We start from the raw sequence: 15648 nt of genomic DNA, 5'->3' as shown, positions 1-15648 counted from the left end.
TAATGTGAATGAACCTAGTAGACAATCGACAAATATGGGTACAATGAGTTGAGGGGTAGAAGAAGTAGGTGAAGAAAGTAGCTAAGAGCCATGTTGACTTAGAGAAGCCAACGATGGAGATGTAAGAAGGAAAATGGCAAGGAGCACAGTAAAGAGTGGTTGGGATAGCATCAAGCTCCTTTCGAGTGAGAGTTTGTACCTTCAATGAGAAGAAAGGAACGTGAGCCTAAAGTCGCAACATGTTGAGTACATGTTGGATGGATCAAGAGGAGACAAGGAAAGACTGGTCATACATAGTCACTCTAAAAGTGACACCGACAATGATGGAGTGCATGTTCGCATAGAACATCTACACTAGATAGGGGTAGTAGGTCCCCTGAAGAGAAAACAAAGTCTCTTACCCTCGCTGTTGAATGATGGTAAGGAAATGAGTGTCCTGGAAAGCATGAAGGTCAATAGGACACTTGACCTCTATGCAACAATCTAAAAAAAGAGGCATAAAAATGGTCATGAGGCTCTTAACAGAGAAACACTCCATTGGGAGGTCTTCTAAGTTAAAAGAACCCTAGAAAGCAATGCCCTAAATGGGCTCAGGTGATCCAAAAGGGGTCACCTCACGCTGAGGCCTACAACTAGCCATACTAAGTGAATGAAATACGATTAGACATAAAAATTAAGAAAAACTAAGAAAACTACGAAAGAAAACTAATCCACTAGAAATGTTATAAATGAAGTACTGAACAATACTATACGAACAAAAATGCAAAAAACGAAGTAAACAGATCTCAAATGACGAAGAAATGGAATCTTAGATTGCTTGAACAATCTAGGATGAATGGAAAGTGAATATGGTGCATTGGAAAATGGTATTTATACATTGTAAGAGGGCTTGATGTAGATTAGTGCTCAAGCATCGTGAGTACTAGAAACGATGATAGGAACAACTTAGAGCGCTCGAGTGGTCTAACTACTCAAAGCAACATTGGATATAACTTATAGTGCTTGAGAGCTTAAAGCACTAGAAAGAAAGCTTGAGTGTTGGTGACATCACTTGAGCTGTGATGTAGGAACTCAGAAATAAGTAGTGAAAAAAACACTTACTAACAATTTGAAACTAAACTAAATCACACAAGAATTGAAGAATGGCAAGAAGAACACTTTGGAGCAAAGTCATAAAGCTCTTAAACTCTCAACATTAGATTGATCAGTAATATACCAAGTGAATTTCCTAGATAATATATATCAATCCATCAAGAAGGAAGTTTTAAGGCCAAATATCAGAGCTAATCATAATTTTGGTTTCAAAACCTAATGCATAACCATCAGTGCATAAGATAGTCAACATAGAAACACGATTATTGACTTTCAAGGAAATATGACTTACTGTCTAGTTCTATATTTCAAAATTGATCACTTAAAAGAGATTCAGTCATGCCATTGGTCAGATTAAAGTACACATCTAGTCAATTTGTTCTAAAATCATCGAATTTCTTATTAACACAACCTCGTTGATCTACATACAACACAACTTGACTTCCCCTTAATTGATATCATCTTTTTCTTTTTCTTTTTCTTTTGAAAGTGGAGGCATTGTATACCATGATCTCTTTTGAATTTTCATTCATGGTTGCCTTTATATCCACTTTGGGGGTGTTTCCAAATATTGCAAGTGAGTAGCTTATATTTAAGAGCATGAATTTTGGAAAGTGTATGAGAGTTTTGTTTATCCAAATATTCAAACACTTAGGAGACATTATTGAAGTACCACAATCTTTTTCCTTCATTTTCTTTTGAGAAGAAATCTTGTCTTAATAGCTCCTTGTTAATCACTAGTGGGTTGTGATTAATAAGTGGGTGATTAACAAGTGTCTTAATAACTCCTTATTGATCTATCACATTAATCGATCATTTGGGAATATGTGGGTGATATATATATAAGTTGATTCTTATGTTGTGGCTTCTTATCTTCTGAATAGAAGGGTTATGTCATGTTTGTGTGGCTTTTAACTCTTGGTAACTTAATATTCTTAAGTTTTGAGGACATCAATCCTTCTTCCATCTTAGTGATCCTAGTAGGAATGGATGAGTATGATGCTCTAGAGGGTATATATTATGAAATTTTAGGGATTCCAGAATGTTTGAATGAATTAGAGAAGTTTATATCTCCTTCTCCACAAGGATATTCAACTATTTGATCAATTTTTTATGTTCTTTGTTTTGTAGGTGGAACAACATTAGAAAAATGTGATGACTCTATAAAATAAACTAGGTATTAAAATACAAATATAATAATTATACATATATTGTAAAGTAGATAAATTATCATTTAGGTATTAACTGCATTTTCAACTATCGCCTATTATTATTATAAAATGTCATAAATTATATTATTGATATATTAGTTTCTTCATATCTCAATTATATATATATATATATATATATATATATATATATATATATATATATATATATATATATATATATATATATATATATATATATATATATATATATATTACTTCCTATATAATTTTTTTAAAGTTTTCCAACATTTTTATGAGTTTTAATCAATTTTTCGTTTGTCAATATTTTGTGTCAAAATATTCATCGATATTTGTGTCAAAATATTCACCAATATTTCCCAATATATCCTGATATATCTATAAAATCAAGTTATCATATCTTTGTTAAAATCAATATTTTTATCATTGACTCTTAGGATAGATGAAGTCCTAAAATAAACTTAATAACCATATCCATAGCTCTTATATATACCTTCAAGCTCCTAGGACAATGTGATATATAATGAATGAGTAAATAATGTGCTATGGGAATATAAGATGCCTACAAGAAGATAAGATTCATTACACAAAAGTTAAGACATCTTCACATGGTTGTAGTAAGTTTACACATCTATAGGAAGATAAGACTCCGAAAGCACTCTCCTTCTTAATGAGTATCTGATAAGGTTAAAAAAATAAATAAATAAATAAAGTGGTTTGATTAGGATAAGATTGTTTTTAAAGGAGAATAATCGCTCTGGTATTTATCTTATATATGGAATACTACTATACTAAAATGTTGCTTTCTCCAGCAACTAACTCAACCTTTGATCGAACCTCAAGACATGGCCTTTGCCCTCATTTGCAGCATTTGGATCCGAACTAAGCCCTTTCAAAGGTGAAGCAAGTCCATCCACAAGCCCAACCATGAATCAATATCATGTTCCACTCCTTCGTACCAAGCAAATAATAGAAGCTAACTCCCTGCAAGTCATATATACTATGTTACAATCACCTCATATTGATAAAAAGTCCAAAGAACATTTTGAAATGGAAATCAAGAAACAATTTCTGGTCATAAATACAGAAACATATGAATTACGTAAGAAGTTCTTTTGGTTAAAACGTTGTGCAACTCGGAAGACATAAGACTTCTTGGTCAAGCCAAAAAGATTGCCAACAGGATGCTCCTAACCCACCATGCCTGGCCCTTTACCTTACCTTAAGAAGAAAGAGGGGGGTATGAAGTGTGGGAAACATTGCAAGAAGTGCATGATACAACAAGTAACCTTAAGGAGTGGCGGCAAAACTCTTGATAGATGAAGTCCTAAAATAAACTCAATAACCATATCCATGGCTTTGATATATACCTTCAAGCTCCTGGGACAATGTGATATATAATGAATAAGTAAATAATGTGTTATGGGAATATAAGATGCCTACAAGAAGATAAGATTCATTACACAAAAGTTACGACATTTTCACATAATTGTAGTAAGTTTACACGCCTACAGGAAGATAAGACTTTTCAAACAAAAGTACTTTAAATGGCTATAGTAAAATTCTCCTGACAAAAGTTAAAGGGTGCACATGCCTACAAGAGGTTTCATTCACATGGTTCCATAGGACCATTAAGTTTTTCTATTTAAAGCTCTTGTAGGGTAACATAGAGGCAAACATCTCTCTTCCCCATCATTCTAGCTTCTCTCATTTCTTTTCTCTCCTTTGCCTTTGACATAAAGTTGAGGAATTCTCATAATTATTTTAGAATTTCCATCATGAGTTATTCCCCATGTAAGTTTGAACATTTACAGATTTTTATTTAGTATTTTAATTTTATTATATGAAGGAAACAATGATAAAAGAAAATTGATTTAAAAGAAGATAAATTGTAGAATAAAATTATTTAATAATAAGAATCTTTATTTTATAAAAAAAAAATATAAATATAAGGAAATAAAAGGTTGTAGATTTTTTAAAAGAAATTCATTAAAAGTGAATTTTATAAATCAATTAAAATAAATATTTTTTATGATTTTGATTCTATTGTATCCAGTAACCAATAATAAAAGATTTTAATTTAAAAGAGGTTAAATTTATTATAAAAAGAATCCAACCATAAAAATATTTATTTTATAAAAAAAATGATAAAAATGGAATAAATTATAGATCATTTATTTTGTAGTTAATTAGTTATCTAATTAAATGGATTCAATAGTTTTTAAGTGGTTTATAATTTGTATTATTAAATTTACTTAAAAAGTGGAATTAAGACTTTTTACTATTTTTCAATAATTAATTATTTTATCAAAAACCTTAGGCTTGGTTCATGGAAAGTATTAAGGAAAAAAAATGTTAAGAAAAATTATTTTATCATATTTTGTTTCTCTATGAAACATATGAAAAAAATAAAATATAATTAAAATTAGTTAGAAATTTATGAATTTTAAAGTTATTTAATTTTTATATAATGAAGAAAAATAAATGAAATGAGTTTGAAAAACCACATAAAAATAATTTATAAACTTTAAATCTATTTTATTTTCCTTCAAATTTTTTTTCTTCTACTTTTTCTCTTTATTTTCTTTCCGTCATATTTTCCTTCAAATTTTTTGAAAATCAAACATAGCCTTTCATTCTTTCTTTTTTTTTTTAGAGTTTTTGTATTTTATAGACAAAGTATTATTATTTTCTTATTTTAAAGTAGAAAACAAATAATGTATTCAAATGGATAATTAGTTTAATGATTTTATAAAAATTATTACTCTTTTGATTCCTTACACAATCTAATTTAATTTCTACCAAGCCCAAAACCATCAAAACTAAAAAAATAAAAAAGAAAAAGAAAAAATACAAACCAAATCAAATGAAGTCCTTCAATATTATTTAGTTAATGTGTTACAATAAATTTTTTTATTTTTTTATTTTTGTAAAAGCAATCTAAAGAGAATGAAATAAAGAGACAAAAAAAATTGTCTAAGATAGATAATTGGTGGATTATGCGTATCCTGCTTCATCAACTGCCCGTCAAAATAAAAATAAATAAAATAAAATAAAAAAGTAAATAAAGTTTGAATATTTCCACGTGATAATTAAAAACTGACAATCAAAATTTAAAAAATGATGGCTTCAATACTGTCAGTTGACTCAATGCGAGGCGTTCTGTCCTACCATTCCAAACGAATAACACTGGCTTATTTGGTTGGGGAATGGTAGATCAAATGCCCACCTCAATTTGTTATTAACTATTGACTTTTAGAAGGCACGAGTTGCGTTACGCTGACAACGATGACTCCATCATTTTTTTGAAAGACTCAAGATAATGGAGCCCTTCCTCTTCCTTGTGACAACTCATGCAAGCAACTGAAGTTCTCGTTATAATTAATCAGCTTTACCACATCAGAAAAACTGCAATCCTGACATGGATATAATAATTAATTGATTAAACAATGAACTCATCCGTCATTCCACTTATGTATGCTCCGTTACCCATGCACATATAGAATTTTCTGGGCAAGGAACCATCATTTCAAGCCATTCCCACCACGGCCACCACCAGCTGCGGAGAGATTAGCTTCATTTGTTGCAGCAGTTCCATGGGTACAATACTAATGTACTGCCGTCTAGTTCTTGTGTTAGTCCTCTCCAGTATTGCAAGTTCGCAGTCAATCATCAAGGCACTTCCAGGATTCCCAGGAAACCTTCCCTTCAAACTTGAAACTGGGTATATTACAATTTGTTTTTTAATTTACGTGTTATGTTTCAATGTTTGAACTTAAAACTTCCAGGATGTAAGCTTTAGGAGCTAATGTGGGTTGTGATGTGACTTGGAATAAGGTATGTTGGAGTAGATGATATGGATGATGTGCAGTTATTCTACTACTTCGTCAAGTCTGAAAGAAATCCAAGAGATGACCCTCTATTGCTTTGGCTCACCGGAGGTCCTGGTTGTTCAGCATTTTCTGGTCTTGTATATGAAGTTGGTATGTTTCTTATCCTTAGTTTACTTCATTTGGAGGAAAGAAAATAAAATTTAATAAATAATGTGGTGACACACTAGGGAAGATTTGTTCCGAAAGTTCGTTTTTTCTTTTCTTTTTTTTTTTTTTTTTTTTTTTTTTTTTTTGTTCTAATTTTAGAAAGTATGGCATAGATGATGAATGGACTCAAATAAAATAGAGCTGAATCAACACAAGATGTGATTAATGAAGGGCAAAATGATATATATGTTTATGTGTAGGTCCATTGTCATTCGACTATGCGAAATCCAATGAAAACTTGCCAACATTTAAATTGAACCCATACTCATGGACAAAGGTAGATACGAGATTCCAGCCTTGTACATTGATGCATGGTTATGTAAATTATGTGATATATTGATGCCAAGACTCGAATAAATTTACAGTTAGCCAGTATGATATTCTTGGATGCGCCCGTGGGCACTGGATTCTCCTATTCACGAACTGCAGAAGGTTACAACATGAACGACACACTATCAGCTTCACAAATCTATGCTTTTCTAAGGAAGGTCAGCATATATACATTAAACAATCTAAAATAATGAAAGGGTGATTTTTATTAGTTTAAGTTTGATGGCATTTTAAAATTTGTTGACCATTAATCTTTGACTTTTGTTTTTCTTTTTGGCTTTTTGTATTGTGATACACAGTGGCTTATCAATCACCCCAAGTTTCAGAAAAATCCACTCTATGTCAGTGGTGACTCGTATTCAGGCATAATCATCCCCATGGTGGTTCAGGAAATATCCAATGGTATGTCAATCAATCATGACTCTTCTGTAAGGCTTAGGAAAGGGGAATATTTTCTTGAGTTGTATAAAAACACTGTTTAACCTAATATTTGAGCACACAAATAATACATGTAAATGGAGATGTAAAGAAGGGCATGATGGGCCAGAATTGGGCTGGGCTTGAGCCGGAAATTTTGGAATCTTTCAGGCCTTCAGATTGGGTTCCATCTGAGCCCATGCCCAGCCCTAGGCCGAAAGGAACTTGGGCTTCACTGGCTTTGTTTTCATTCCAAAAAGAGTACTACATATTTTTCTAATATGGTGCCCGATCGTCCAAGTGAAATTTCCTTGCCCCCTTTTTTTTGGTTGCAGGCAATGACGAAGGGAAAGAGCCAAAAATGAATATTCAAGTATGTAATCTAATTTTATGATTCCAGTGTGACTTGCGCATAATGGTTTGAAGTTTTGTAGATTACATTTGAATCCATGTGCTCTTCTTTCAATTGGACTCAGGGATACACGATTGGAAACCCAGTAACAGATCACTTTAGTGACTTCAATTCAAGAATTGAATACACTCATCGAGTAGGAATTCTTTCAGATGAGCTCTATGAGGTGATTATCCCCCTTCTCGATTGGGTTTAATACTTAAGTCAGATATAACTCCAAAACTTACATTGATTTGTTATGCCTTTCCAGGAACTTAAAGAAAGCTGCAACGGGAAGTATGTATATGTAGATCCAAGCAATGTAGAATGCACAAACAATCTCAAAGTGTACACACAGGTGGAGTGAGACCTCTTGCCTTACAATATTGTCAACTTCTTATTGATATTAAGATCTGTTTTCTGTGAGTCTGCAGTGTATCAATAAAATATATTCTGCACACATATTGGAACCTTCGTGTGCCATGTTGTCCCCAAATCCAAATGCATCAAAATTGGATCGAAGTTCCCTCCAAGAAATCAATTCCATAGGTTTACTCCTTTCTCAACCTCAAAAACCTGAACCATGGTGCCGGGTAATCCCCTGTCGGCTCACATTTTTGGTTTTTGTAACGCTCCGGACACATGGAAATGTATAATGAAACAGCTTATTCTCTTGTAGAGTTATAACTACGTGTTTTCCTACCTCTGGGCTAATGATAAAACCGTCCAAAAGGCTCTTCACGTTCGAGAGGCAAGTTGATTCTTCAGAGCTGTAAAAGATACATTAGATTTGAAATAATTTCACTTAATAATTTTATCATGACAAGCAGGGAACAGTAAAGGACTGGGTGAGATGCAATGAAAGCTTGTCTTACACTTCTAATGTCTTCAGTTCTGTTGATTATCATCGAAATCTCACTAAGAAAGCTTATCGAGCTCTGATTTACAGGTAACATCTCACAGATTTTATTTGTTCTTTTTGGTTTTTTGTACCAATATACAAGCCATGAAACATCAGGCGAAGATTCTTTCATCACAGTTCCATACGAGTCCAAAAGGAATACGAAGTTTCCACTAACCTGCACATGGAAAATGACATTATAGCATATTTATTTTATTAGAGGAAGCAAATTGGTCCTGGGAGCAATAAAAATGGTGAAAGGGGATCAGGAAAAGACACTAGGAATCAAAAACATAGGCAGAAAATCCAATGGCAGACTTAAATGGTGTGGAGTTTTTGACTTATATCCTTTTGTTTGCAATTTTCTAACACACACAATCCTTCCATTTCCTCCCACAGTGGTGATCATGATATGCTTATTCCATATGTTGGTACACAAGCATGGATAGCATCTCTCAACTTAAATATTTCTGAAGACTGGCAACCATGGTTTGTGGATGGTCAAGTTGCAGGGTTGGTCTCTAAGTTTCATTTCTTCTTTTTTCTTTCTTAACTTCTTCCGTTCATCATCATCATCATCATCATCATCATCCCCAACATCATCATCAATATTACCAGTATTGTTAGTTTTCTAAGCATACGTTTTATGCAGGTTTAGGGTTGAGTATTTACACAACAAATATCTGATGACATTTGCTACTGTAAAGGTAAGAAATACTCCCCTTACTAATTATTTTTTCCAATTTTTTACTCAAATAAAAACTAAAGGGAACCGCATATCCTTTTGCCTTGTACAGGGAGCGGGTCACACAGCTCCAGAATACAGGCCTAAGGAAGGCTTTGCCATGGTTTATAGGTGGCTTGCTCACTACTTTCTCTAGATCGATCCAAATTCATTAAGGAGTTCTGCCTCATCTTGAGTAACATGCATCTCTCCCCGTTTTCAATGATTGGATGGAGAGAATATTATAATAAAATTTTCTTAGTTACAACTTCCTCCTGCCTTTTCCTATTCAAGGATTAAAAAATAGGGTGAATTTCTCGAACCCACCTGTCATTTTATATTCATAAAAAAACTATTAAAAATATTTTAATTATTTTATTTTTAAATTCCATTAAAATGATTATTGAAAATATAATAATTATCATGATCATTGGAGCCAACAGTTTAGTTCAGGCAAGCAACCCTTGAAACAAATGTGGGTTGCGGGTTTTAACTCAATGGTTTCGAGTTATCATTATTGCTAGAAGGGCACACCCCCGGCCCGGTATGGTGTGAGTCCCGATGCAATTTTTCTTACTGAAGGGGATAGGAAAGGATGGGGATCTGGGGCTTAAACCCGGCACTCACCCGTAAAAGGGGAGGGCCCTTACCTATGAGGCTAGTTTGTTCCTTACAATTATAGGCCATAAAATTCACTAATCTAATTTAATGAATAAAATAATTTTAATTATTTTATTTTTAAATTCAAATAAATTCATATTCAAAATATAAAAATTGATAATTTTTTAATAAGTCTTTTTCTATCTTATTACAATAATTAAATAAAAAAGAAACATAAATATTTGTCATACAATCTTTTAAAAAATTAAGTTCAATGCATGAATTATTATTTCATTTTATTTTTTTTCAGATTTTTTATAACATTTCTATGAGTTTTTTTTTAATTAATTTTCATATTATCATTTTTTTTCAAATTTCTGTTCAATATTTTCCAAAATTTTAATAAAATCCAACTATGGATATTTTGTCGATTTTTGATACTTTGATCCTAAACTAAAATATGTAATCTTTTGACTCGTGTACAACTCCAAAGTATAGGCCTAAGCAACATGTTGTCATGGTTTATACGTGGTTTGCTCCGCAATACAAAATTTATTTAATTCGTTGTTTGAGTGGCTTGCCCTAAATATAATCCCTCATTATCTTTTTAATGGTGTAACAGTGACAATATACTGAAGTCAATTGAGTAATAACTTGCTTGTATGTTCTCCTTTTTCTATTCTTCTATAGCAATTTAAACTTTATACGGCTTACGCCAATGAGATGTGTTAGGGTTTGATAATCCAAATTCTATTTGGTCCAATTCAAAAAGCTTGTAGCGTAACATATATATTAAAGCTATAATTATGAGATTTTTTGGCAAGTTTGTGGTGGTAGCGTGATATGGACCTATTTTATTAATTATTATTATTATTATTATATGTGTGTATGCATGTGTGTGATGATGCATAATTTTAGGGTTATGATGATTATATTTTTATCGTAATTGTTCGCAACTTTTCCCTCTTGTACTAATTTTTTGATATAGTGGATTTCTTTCTTCTCTATTCACGGTTTTCTTGTCTAAGGTTTTCCACATAAATATATGCATTCTTACTTTGTGCTTTTTATTGCCTATTCTCATTATTGTGTAACTGGGTGTCATACAAAAACATAAGACTTTGTTGATTATTTTTTAAAATAGTTTTTTGTTTTCCAAAATAAAAATAAATAAAAATAAAAACAAGAAAACACACAATTGATAACCAAAAAATAGAAAACATTTCTTCTTTTTTAAAAATTATTTGTTCTCTCAATGTTTTAAAAAATAATTATATAAATGTGGAGAATGATTTAAAAGAAAATACTACATATAAAAGTTATTTTTTAAAAAATATTTAAAAGTATGTTAAAAACATTTTAAGTTTTTGGTTAACATATTCTTCAAAGGGAGTTTATAATATATAATTCAAAGCCACAAGCCTATCTTATATAACACAAAGTCACAAGTCTATCTTATATTTATCCCCAAATACAAAATAGTGTCGTTATAGCCACATCATTTTTATTTATGTAAAAAATAAATGCTTAACATAGAAATAAGAATATAAGGGTCTAATTGAAAATTGTTTTTGAGAATAGTTTTTTGTTTTCCAGAACAAAAAACATAGAAAACACGTTTGACAATCAAAAATTGTTTTCTGTTTTCTATTCTTAAGAATAAAAAACAAGGTGTTTTCAGATAACATGTTTTAGTTGTTTTCTAAGGGTTGTTTTAAGAAATAATTATACAAACATAAAGAATGATTAAAATTAAAACATTAGATATAAAAATTATTTTGAAACATATTTAAAAATATTAAAAATAGGTTAAACACATTTTAGGTTTCTAAACAAACTTTTTTTTTTATTACAAAAATCATAGAACAATTTTCAAAAATTATTCCAAAAAATTATTTTTCATAATTTTTTTCGAAAATAGTTACCAAACAAACCTTAAGCTACAAGTTAAAGAATTGTTTGAACTAAGAGAATAAATTAATTAAACTTCATCTTTTATTAGTAAATAATCAAGTATAGATCAATAAAAAATATTCATTTATAGGGTTAGCCTACCAAAGTCATCTCTTGAAGTTTAGTTAATATGATATAATCAATCATCCTATCTATATTTCATTCATAAATGGCTCCATTGATGTATGATGTTTGTGTATACTAATTCTTTTCCTCACATTGCATTTCAAGGAAGGTTGGTCTAGGGTAAAAATTATTCTTAGAAATTTCCTAATTTTAAAAATTCTTAATCATAGAAATTTCTTGGTTCTAAGTTTCTTTAAAAATTTCAACTATTTCATCAACTTCAACATCTAAGCTAATGTTTTCATCAATAACATTACTTCGTCTTGTGTAAGAGGATTGTAGAGTGTTTGGAACAACTAAATTCACATTTAATGCTTTTAATTTATCACTTTTTCTTTTTATTAGATCTTGGTATGGTATAGGGTTTTCTTGAAATTTCTTAGATAACTCAAATGGTTTAAATAAAGGATTATAATTTTTTTAATAAAAATTATCTTAATGTGTTGAGTTGATCTTCTAAATTATTAAAAAACATATTAGAATAACTATTTTGTATTATGATTTTCTTAATATATGTTGCACAAGCAATTCCTTAATCATCAGTCTTCGTGCTAAAAGGTGTTGTTCATACTATTGTTTCATTAGTATTTTTATCTATCTTAGCTTCTAAAAGATTAATGGACTTTATAATAATATTATTGTTAGGAACCCCGAATTACTTTGTTCCCTAATCCTAGATTATTAGGGTGCATGAAATCTAGTCCCAAACTTTTCTAGATCTAACGCAGCGAAAAACACATAACTAACATAGATCTAAAGATCAAAGAACCATAACTGTGATTTGTATTTTCTTAAATCAAATCCAATTTGAAGAAGATGCTAAATTCATGGTAATCATCATAGATCTCGCGTCTAACCAATAATCTTCCACTTGATTTCTCCCTTCATGGATCTTGGCATAAGAGAAGGGTGAACTTTTCTCTTTCTCTCTCTCTCTCTCTCAAGGATAGCTAGGGTTTTTTTTTTTTTTTTTTTATCTGAGAGATGAAAATGTTAAAAGCCTTAAGCCTTAACCTCTAAGCAGGTATTTATAAGCTTCCTTGTGGGCTTAAGTGACTTGAACCTAAATTGAGATTGGGTCATCTAATCGAGTCCTCTTGGAGTCCTAATTAATTAATTAGCCCTATTAGGCTCCAATTAGTTCATTAGTCCAATCTAGAAAGTCCATTCATAAGATATAGTGCAACCTCGCACTTTTACCAAAATGCCCTTATGCACACTTATAAATGATAAACCCAAAAACCCTTAGTAAACGTGTCACCGTGAATTAGGAGCTCAAGCGGGACCATTGTGACCTATAGGAAAATACTAGCTCCCTCATAGTTTAATTATGAAGTTAACTCAACACTCCATTGAAGAGAGTCGGTTAATATCCTATGATATTACAATGAGACATAGCTCAAGTCTATGACCTACTACCCATAGCATGCAAACTCCCCATGAAATGTTATCTATGATTTAATGATAAAAATGGTATCATCCTCTCAAAATCACTTTTCAAATCCTTAAGTTATAAATCATCTCATTATGTGAGACATACTCTAACTCATAAAGACCATATGTCAAATTCTACTTAAAGAATTACCGTGGTCATTAAGGAATTACCGTGGTCATAGATTTCATGGTCACATGTTCTTGTGATCACCCAAAGGGAAATGTTGTTTCAATTCTATGAGATATGTATCATGGTGCCTCTATTGAGAATACTTATTTCTCCCAACCTCCATCAATAGGACTAACCCAATCCATAGGAAATATATAACTATTTTAGAGTCTCACCTATAGGTCAAAGTTTCTCATTGATTTCATTATAAACTTAATATCCTCTCAAGGTTAAGAGTCATGCAATATATTAGTTTGGTGAATCATGACTACCTGATAGTCAATGTCATGATTTATTGTAGGTTCTCTTCTATGTATAACCATACACACTAATACACTTATCATAGGAAATCTATCTCGATGATCTAGACTAGTTATCCCTCTAATTAGGAGGTAGTACACTAAAGCCTCATATGGATTGCCTAAGTTCATGAACCAGTTGTTAACAACTCATCAATCTTGTAAGGAATCTATGACTTGGTTTTTTCATGTAACTCTTAATGCACCCAAGGCACATGAAAACTAACATTATAACATATATTTATTTACTAGAAGAAGCAAATTGGTCTTAGCCACCATAAAAATGATGAAAAGGGACAAGGAAAAGTAATCTATTTCGAGAGTATGAATTTTCCTTTTTGTGTCTGGGCCTCCATCAAAACTTTAGATTTATGCCTTTATGTCAGGTATTGTCACATGGGCTTGTTTCCATAGTTAAAAGTAAGTCCATATATAATGTATGTGCAGGCTTATTTGCAATTTTCTAACTAACATAATCCTTTCATTTCTTCCCACAGTAGTGATCATGATATGCTTATTCCATATTTTGGTACACAAGCATGTATATCATCTATGAACTTAAATATTACTACTGACTGGCAACCATGCTTTGTGGATGATCAAGTTGCAGGGTTGCAAAGTTGAGTATGGACACAACAAATATCAGATGACATTTGCTACTGTTAAGGCAAGAAAAACTCACCCAAGTAATTTTTTTTCCCAATATTTTACTCAAAAAACAACTATTGTTAAAAACATATCCTTTTGCCTTATATAGGGAGGGGTCACACAGCTCTAGAATATAGGCCTAAATAATGTTCTGCCATGGTTTATAGGTGGCTTTCTCGCTACTTTCTCTAGCTTCAAATTCATTAAACAGTTCTGCCTTATCTTGAGTAAATCTCTCAATGTTTTCAGCAATGGAATGGTGAGAATATAACTAAGTTTTTTTAGATACAAGTTCCTCCTATCATTTCCTATAATAGTAACAGTTAATTAGAGTTAAGAGATAATTGTCATATCCATATTGATACATAGAACATGAACGAAAATTTAAGAAATAATAATTGGGTTATTCAATTGTGTTAAAAAGATTTTTTTTTGTTACTATATGAAAAAAGTGCTAATAACAAAATATCATATATTAAAAAAAAAAAGTTGTATTGACTTCTGTCTTTTAAATGTTTCAATTATTTTGTATGTTGGTCTCATTTCCTTATATCTTGATTTTGTTACTTTGTACCTCAGTCTCAAATTTTTTATTTTTGGGACTCATATGTTTATACTATTATTCAATAGTTTAAGTTTTACTTTACATTTAAATGATCTATATTACATGTTTGATAGGATATCAAATCAATAATATATTTAATTATTTATAATATATATATATATATATATATATAAAAGGAAGACACTCAAAATAAAAACTACACTAGAACATATATCCTTTTGCCCCGCATACAACTCTACACATAATGACCGGCCCAAAAAGGGGCCCACTAGGAGACAATGAGCCCACTCCATATCAGAATATAAAGTGGAATTACCATCAAAGCATGAAAGGAATAGAACATAACAAGATAATTCTAATGAAACTATTAGATATAATGATAACAAAAGCAAGATTTACAAGATAAGTCACATAAATGAGAATGACTAAAATGAACTAAATACATAATGGAAATAAACTAAATTTAGTATTATTAAAAATAAATAAATAAATTTTTTTATTAAAAATAAACTTTTGCCACAATTTTTTTATGATGGAATTTAATCGGTAACTATAAATATTTTTCATAATGACCTTTTAACATGAATTTTGTGTTCATGGAAAATTTTGATTTTTTCTATATGAATTTGTTTTGTGGGAAAAAGTGATGGTGTTGCCACAAATTTTATGTTGTGATGAAAAATAACATATTACCACAAATTTTATCTTGTGATGAAATTTTAGCTTTTGATTATAAAATTCATTTTTTATAATTAAAAATAATTGCTTA

General features: G+C 30.8%; 1 protein-coding gene across 1 annotated transcript; it reads left to right on the top strand.

Annotated features, from left to right (window-relative positions):
• Positions 1 to 5893: 5893 nt before the first annotated feature.
• Positions 5894 to 9242, top strand: LOC100258422 (serine carboxypeptidase-like 18). The gene is made up of 14 exons (XM_002266318.5): positions 5894 to 6006; positions 6120 to 6265; positions 6523 to 6599; positions 6688 to 6810; positions 6952 to 7054; positions 7405 to 7442; positions 7546 to 7647; positions 7732 to 7818; positions 7895 to 8053; positions 8140 to 8211; positions 8291 to 8409; positions 8761 to 8874; positions 9014 to 9068; positions 9159 to 9242. The coding sequence occupies exons 1-14, from the start codon at positions 5894 to 5896 to the stop codon at positions 9240 to 9242; spliced, it is 1392 nt and encodes a 463-aa protein (XP_002266354.3).
• Positions 9243 to 15648: the final 6406 nt, after the last annotated feature.

This window comes from Vitis vinifera, chromosome 3 (genome assembly GCF_030704535.1).
Source record: "Vitis vinifera cultivar Pinot Noir 40024 chromosome 3, ASM3070453v1".
Taxonomy (NCBI): Eukaryota; Viridiplantae; Streptophyta; class Magnoliopsida; order Vitales; family Vitaceae; genus Vitis; species Vitis vinifera.
This window is presented reverse-complemented; position numbering and strand designations above follow the sequence as displayed.